Here is an 8,371-nt window from a genome sequence, read left to right on the forward strand (position 1 = left end):
ACAGGAAGAGAGAAGAGGGAAGGGGGAAGGGGAAGCTGATAGCAATGACTGTATAACCCCACTTAAGAGGAATGAATAACAGAATTGCAGGTGAACGGACACATGGGATGGTGTAAAATACAGCAAAATAATAATAATAACAATATATAATAATAAAGGTTCCTGGGGGGTAGGATAAAGGAGAGTCGATATCAAAGAGTTCAAGAAGAAAGAAAATGTATTGAAACTGATGCTGGTAGCATTTGTACAATTATGCTGGTTTATCTGTAAGAGCTCCCAATAAAATGATTAATAAAAAAGATAAAAAAGCATAGGTTTGGGTATGCTTAGGATAAGTTGATCTACTGTGACAGACTCAGACATGTAATTATATAAATGGAATAAAAATATATGTGTGATTAAAAAAAAAAATGTCAACAACAAGAGTGACCATGCTCTGGCTAGATAGTCACATTGCATTTACAACTTGAGGAACGCACGCAGGAGGTTGTGTTGTTGCTATCTCCTGTAATGATATTTTGTGTGAAGAAATAAAATATGTATCAATTTTATTATGAAATATAAAATTTGCCTCCCTATGAGTCAGAATGGACTCTATGGTAGTAGACATATCTTTCTGGCTTTGTGCACATTAAAATAAAATTTAGGTTCTTAATTATTATTGCTTAATGGAAAAATAAGACTGGAAATGAGATAGAGTTGTAAGCCCCCCAATTTTTAAAGATAAGAATGCACTAGTTATAAAATAGGACCTGTCTTCGATGACTGGTAAGGCACAAGGAACCCAAGCCTCAAACGTCACTGTGGCCGGACCCCTGCTTCCATAAACTCAAAGAAAACCCCAAACCAAACTGCCGACTCATATGTACTCCCCGTGGGTTTCTGAGACTGAACTATTTAGGGGAGTAGAAAGCCTAGTCTTTCTGCCATGGAGCCTCTGGTGGTTCCAAACAGCTCACCATGTGGATTACAAGCCCAGTGCACAGCCTCTATACCACTGGGGCTCCAAGATTCTTCAATATCTTCCCCCACCCAACCCCACCCGGGGTGAGGACCATGCTCTCTGATAGATGTGAGGGTGATTGTACAATTTCCCTTGATATGATAGAACGATTGAACTACTCAACTCTATGATATATAAATTATATGCCAAGAAAACTCTTGGAAAAAGTCAATAAATAAAACTCTGCCAGACTTAGTGAAAGAGCTGCAGCTGAAAGAGGTGCTGGCTATGAAATATACATATATATAGATAGTCCATGCCCATATAAAAGGAAATTATGCAGCACTTGGCATATGACTAGTCAGGAAAAAAATTTTTGATTGATCAGATAATAAGATCTTCAACGCGTGTACAAATGATGATTTCCCTAATGGATAAATATATTGCAATAAAGGTCAGAGGGATACAGCATGGTGAATTCATGTGACCAGGCTATAATTCTCTTTCTTCTAAGGAGAAAGAGTCCTGGTGGTGGCGTGGTTATGAAGTAGACTACTAACTGCAAGCTTAGCAGTTTGAAAACACCAGCCTGTCTGCGAGGGTACAAATTAAGAGTTCTGCTCTGTAAAGAATTGGAAACTCACAGGGGCAGGGCTACTCTGTCCTATCGAGTGCTCTGAGTCAGCATTGACTCTACGGTGGTGAGTTTAGTTTTTTGGTTTTCTCTTTACAAAATGTGTTGAAGTCCATCCTAGGAGACTTGATATTTCAATGTAAGGGCCAAAGCTCTGTTATTCGTCAGACCTCAGGAACATTGAGGAAGAACGGATAAATGTGCTCTCCTCTTAATGATACTTTATAAGGATACCAACTATGAAACTTTTGTCTCTGAGCCTATATTTCTATAGGGGAATATATAGAGAGAGTTGGAGAAGAGCATTAACATTGTTCCCCTTTATTTTCAGGACAATAAGATAAGGATGACAATTCCCAGTATGGTATACCATACAGACATTGGTATAAGGATCCCTGGGAGGCATACAACTGCAAACCACAGGATTGAGGTTTCAAATCTTCTACTTGCTCTTAAAGAGAAAGGGAGAGTTGACTGATATCATAACAACGTGCAATTTCAGAAACCCTCCACGCGGCTCATGCGAGTCAGAAGCCACTTGACAGCAGTGGGTTTTGTTTGTGTTGGACAGAGGTTCGGTTGGCATATTATAACTACGACTTTTAAATGAAGCTTATGCATCTATTATTTGGTGTCAAGTCAAATTTAACTTTCAACAGAGAAAATATACAAGAATATGTGCATGAACTACACTAAATTTAACATGAAACATATTCAATAAAATACAAATATGAAATTATTAACATTGGTGGTTTGAATTTCAGATGTAGGCACAGAAACACCATCAATTTTAAAACATAAAGTTTCAAGGATATGGAAATTACAGGATGACACAATTTCCAAAATTTTACAGTAACTAGTTAGTAACAATATGACATAAAGGTACATTCTTAGGAATCTTGCAGTAATATTAGGGCATGGGCCCCCACCCTCAAGAAAACTTAGATGACTGTTGTTGACAAATATAATGATTTTTCTTTCCGCAGGGTTCATTCAAAGTCGTTCCTCTGGGATCATGCAAAATGCATTTCTCTGGATTTAACTCTTGAGAAGATGAAAATCTGTAATGAAGAAGAAAAGAGTGACACTTAAGCAATTAAATGAGACTGAAGGAATACAGTCTTAATTAACATTTTAATGTATTTAAATAATATCTTAGCATATGGATAGACTCATTGCTATATTTTCCAAAACAATCAGAATTCTCATGATTTCAGAGTATTATGATAAAGTAAGCTGAGTTACTTCCTCAATAATAGATGCAGTGAGGCCAGAAATTTTATTGGTTTGGTTGTTTTTGTTTATGCTCTGGTTTTTAATGGTCACAATATTTAATTTCTATTTTGTTTAAAGATTTATTGGCTGACCTAGTCTAGCCATACAAATCAAAGCATATAATTTCATATTGAATAAAAGTACAAAGTCTCTGTTTACAATGAAAGTAAAGATACATTTATATAGATGATAATTCCAGAATATTTTTAAAATGACCGGATGTTAAGAATGTTGGGCTTCCCCAAATTAAAAAAAAAAAGGTTATAACATTTTTTGTGGACATCTCAGTATGTGAGTGTATTTGTATGTGTGTGCACAGCCATGTGTCTTTATAAAAGCAGTTTATATATCCTAAAACCAAACTCACTGCCTTCAAGTCAGGGCCCACTCATGGCCACCCTACAGGACAGGGAAGAACTGCCCGCATATATTAAACGCAGTAGAAAGCCCTGTCTTTCTCCAGCCAAGTGGTTAGTGGTTTCCAACTGCTGTCCTTGCAGATCACAGTCTAGGGTAGATAGATGCTTTTATGTCAGCAAGACACTCCTGGCTAAGAGTGGAGTCAAACCTGTCAATCAGGTGACAGCTGTGTCCTTGGAGCTGTGGGCTTATAAGCAGGGACCCTGGGTTCCACCCTCTCTGGCTCTCCCTCATCACTGTCCTGCTTGCTGACCACCCTGATTGCTGCTGGAGCGTCGTGATGTTTCCACCAGCCCTTGGTACCACACTACTCTGCACCCACATGCCGGTGATCTACCTGCATTCTACATCAGTGCATGTGGCTGCATGAGTCTGAAGAGGGACTTAGAGACCTGTAATGGATTCATGGACTTGAGTTAGACTGGGCTGGGATGCTTTCTTCATATATAATTACTTCTCTGCATAAGCCTCTTTCTTATATGTATATGAGTATCATTAGATTTGTTTCTCTAATCATCCTGGCCTAACACATAACCACTATGCCACCAGGGCTTCAAGAAAGGTTCACTGTCTAGGATTTGAAGTCACAGAAAAGGTATTAGGTACAACAGAATACAATTTTAGCTCAATGCAAAACATACAAATCCGTGCTCAAATCACATGAATGTTGATAATTCATGTCCATAAAATAACTTGTATACACACACATAGGAGAGGCCATTCCCCAGCCCCACCAATGGAAAAAAGTTCCGCTGGGTGGAGCTTCCTTAATAAGAATTTTCCCAGCTAGGTGAACATCGAACAGCTTGCAGATTTGTCAAATGTATTCAATGTAATGGCGAGTACTTTGAAGGTGATAAGGTTGTTTTATAAAAACATTTAAATACATAGCTTTGAAGGAAAACTTCCAGTTTTTGTTGGGTATCCCTCATATATATACACACACACACACATTATATACACATACATGTACCATAATTTACCACACATAAATAACATATGATATATATATAATGGTGTGTATGTTTAGGTATATATATGTGTTTATATTTACAAATACTAAAAGTTATTTACCATATAGACACACTCACACATATACCATCTGTTTTTTACCACATATATAAAGTGTGTGTATGTATATATATTGGATATATGATGGTATCTATATCTATATATACTCTAAGCTATTTACTATATATATCATAAGTTACTCTATGGGCATGAAAATATCAACAAATTTGTATGTTTTGAATTGAACTAAAATTGTATTCTGTTGCACATAAAATGCCCTTTCTGTGATCTCAGACCCTAGACAGTGCACCTTGGTTGGAGTGCTCTTAGGAGACACCTGCACTGATGCGATCTAAGGAAAGACTCACAAAGAAAAGTGACCTACTAGAAACTTACAGATCCTGAGAGAGAGTCGAGCCATCCTCCCACAGCCAGATGTGACGTGTTTCATTATAAGTGAGCCCAAGCCAGTAAAAGCGTTGACTGTGCTTCCCAAAACTCTGGTTGGAAACAAAAACCAGCCTATCAACCTAATTTTAATCTACTCTGGGATTATTGCTTACCAGATTCAATCTATCAGCCATGCAAATAAAAATCCTTCAATTTCTAACATAGAAGACACAGTTATGATTCAGATGTCTCATATATTTATAAACAAAACACATCACAAAATCTCAGTTGACTATGCAGTGAAACATATTATAAATGGAAGCCACTGTCCTTAAGAAGCAATTTCTTCACAAGAACCACCATTAAAACGTTATCTCTAATCAATAGTATCTTAAGGGATAAACCCCATAGATATAAACCTACTAAATTCATATTCAGCACAGGTTCTGCATGCAGAAGATAATTTTAAAATTTTATTAAGTGGATAATTTTTGTTAATATCCTTTATAATAATTGCACAATTTATCCCATAGAAATAGGAAAAGCAGCATAGTTACAAAATAAAATACAAATTCAGTGAAAAAGTGAAATACAGTTCTTTAGTTGATTACTTGAATAAAACGAGTAAAAAAAGTATAACATTTCTTCTTTGACTTCTCACAGAAATGTTTCGTGCACTCTATGTAACAATTTGATTTTCACTCTCATATAAATCTTTGAGGAAATTTATGCGCATTTTAAAATTATTTAATTCAAGATATAGAAAGTTAATAAGCCATTTTTCAAATATAAACACTCACTACCTAATTAAAACTTGAGTCAAAGTACACAGCTTATTTCATGATATATTTTTTCAGACCAAATAAAATGTTGGAAGAAAAGTAAAGTACATGCCAATTCATCTTTGCTTTTTAGATGAAGTAGCTTGGAGTTTTGAGAAGCACAGAAATCTCTACTTTCTGCCCACGTTTTCTCCGTATTAGAAATGAGGTAACAGTTGCAGTGGTACCCAATCCACTTTTCTGGACAAGAATAGCAGTCAGAGTCTAAGAGAAGAAATAAAACATGATTCATGACACTGAACATTTCAAAATTCCAATGCCATTTAGGCATTATTCTTATTATTTATTTATTCATATTTTTGGAAATGTTCTCTGAGAATCTACTATAAATGTACATATGCAGAGCATGCAATACCTAGAAAATATTCAAGCGATCAAGTTAGACATGACCTTTTTCCCCATGAAGATAACATTCTAAAGATAGTCAGGATTATATAATTTCCCATCACTTATTAATTATATTGAATAATAATAGTAAGTGCACAAAAGAAATAAAATATATTAAAACAGTAAGTAGATGGACATAAAATAGAAGCGTCATGTTTTTTTGGTAAGAATCAACACAAAGCTGAGCTATTTTTTAAACAGGAGTTAATTAAAGCAAAAAGAAATACAAATGAAGAAAGCATTTTATCAACTTCCCTCAGAACAAAATACAATGCCTTGTCAAAATTCTGATATATGTTCTATAGCTATATTTAATCTATATAAACAAAGCATTAATTTGAAGTCTGTGTCACACATTATAAGGAATAGTGTCTTTGGTGTTTCTTATTCACAATAAAAGTCATCGCCCACATTAATCAATCAAATAGTACCACATAAATGACTATAAAGTTGTGGGGATAAAATATGCATAATGTGCTATAAAAAACAGAGGAGGATTAGAAAAAAAATGAATGAAAGTAAAAATGGCTCTGACTGGGTAGATGAGATTTACAATTACAGAAAGGGAGGAATTGAATTCTGAGCACAGATGAAGCAAATGAAAAGAGAAAAGTCTGAATTAGAAAAAACAGGCAGGTGATCAGAGTTCGCTATTATACTTACTATTGTTTATTTGTAACTGGTTACTTAATTATGAGTACTCATAAAGGAAATATATCTGTCATTTCAAATAACTATTTTATTAATTATTTTATCATAAATTATGTACACTTCATAGAAAACCATGTTTACACTAGAGAACAATGATAATAATGAGGTATAGGACCTTAAGTCTGGCGCTTACCTTTCTGGGGCTCCATGGTGAGTCCTGGTGAGACAGTTGGCTGAATATTTTGTCTACCAAATGCTATAATAAATTATTACAAGTTTACACAATTAGGTACAAACAAGTGTATTGATTCGATAACCAATGTATTCATCAGTAAAATAACATATTTTGCACTAAGTGACTTATCACAGTTTTCACCTTTATAATGACTTAAGTGTCTTGAGAAACTTACAATCTTTCAGCAAAATTCCCAAAGTTGCCACCAATAAAAGACACATTGCTCCTAAAATACCAGAAATCGCCCTCCAGGGAGCAGTCTGAAACACTGTAGAAAAAGAGTAACAGGGTAAAGATTAAAAAGAAAAATACAGCTACAAATCTTTTAAAATACAGAGGCCAATTAGAAAACTTCTAAAAATTCTAATAAAAATTTGAAAAACAAAGACATCCCATGTAGAACTTTAACTAACCCAACATTTTTATATAGTATACTTTATCTTCGGCGAGATCACCTATCCTTTTATTGCTCTACCAGCTCAGTCTCTAAAAAGCAAAACTAAACAAACTTACTGCCGGGAGGAGACAGATCCCTGGGCATCTGATGAAGGGGAATTTCCACAGCAAACGTGGGCTAATCCCCTGGGAATCTGAGTTCATTTCCCAGTATAATGAATTAGCTCAACTCTTTGCATCGAATCTATTCCAACTCATATTATGAAGCAGAAATAACTTTTATGACAAAAAATATATTTGCTCATATTTTACCTATACATTTCCCCCTCAAACAAATCAGCCTTAAGTAATTCAGTATTAATATGATCATACTTCCAACTAGTTATAATTTGATTATAAACAATAATATGGCAATTTCTTAATTTGGGTTATCTTTCCATGTTACAATACAAATATTATGTTTTTAATATAACACTTCTAAACCTGTGCCATTTTTACATTCTGTATTTCTAGGAGAGAATTACGTTAGTCACAATTTAAATAACGAATTTGGTTCTCACTCCAAATAGAGGCGTACATCTGTCAGAAATCACTTTAAAGCCTACTCTTGGAAAGCAGCACAGAATCATTCCTAAATACCAGAAAGAAGAGCCAAAGAGCTCAAGTTATGTGAAGAGTAGTAACAAGTGGCAGCCTTACAATGTCCGCTTTGAACTGGACCTATTGCTCCCAAAGTCTGCCTTGATATTAGGCAGAGTCATTAGAGAAGATCTTGGCGATTTTTCTTTTTAAAATTCCTGATTGCGGACGCACATACCTGCCATGAGAACTGATGGTTCACGGTGGATGCAGGAAAGGTGTGCTGAGTACTTTTAGGAGACTTATACTGGGTCACAAAGCTGGTCAAGACGTTAAGAAATGCCCTAGTTGTATTAGTGAAAAATGAAAAGTAAGAGAGAATGAAAAATTATCTATTTAAAAGATGCTCTGTCATCCTCTAGTAAAGCTGCCAGCTTCTGAAATGTTCCAGCTATCATAATACAGGAAATTATTGGTGACCTTTTGTAAGAAAAGCCTTGTGATTGGAACAGTAAAAGGTGAGAGGGAGGTGTTGTTTTCTAAACTTTCAAAATCAAACTTCTCTAGAAAAAAAAAAGGGGCTCAAGTAGAAGGCAAATGTTTTGAGA

At 35.2% G+C, this 8,371-nt stretch overlaps 1 protein-coding gene across 1 annotated transcript; it reads right to left on the reverse strand.

The window, feature by feature from the left end:
- Positions 1-2,335: 2,335 nt before the first annotated feature.
- Positions 2,336-8,020, reverse strand: LOC101643479 (natural killer cells antigen CD94). The gene is made up of 6 exons (XM_045293272.1): positions 8,002-8,020; positions 6,942-7,056; positions 6,747-6,799; positions 5,568-5,719; positions 4,680-4,783; positions 2,336-2,638 (listed from the first exon to the last, which is right to left on the reverse strand). The coding sequence occupies exons 1-6, from the start codon at positions 8,006-8,008 to the stop codon at positions 2,509-2,511; spliced, it is 561 nt and encodes a 186-aa protein (XP_045149207.1). The 5' UTR covers positions 8,009-8,020; the 3' UTR covers positions 2,336-2,508.
- Positions 8,021-8,371: the final 351 nt, after the last annotated feature.

Source organism: Echinops telfairi, unplaced genomic scaffold, assembly GCF_000313985.2.
Source record: "Echinops telfairi isolate 266 unplaced genomic scaffold, ASM31398v2 ScPeMD7_1957;HRSCAF=2489, whole genome shotgun sequence".
NCBI lineage: Eukaryota > Metazoa > Chordata > Mammalia > Afrosoricida > Tenrecidae > Echinops > Echinops telfairi.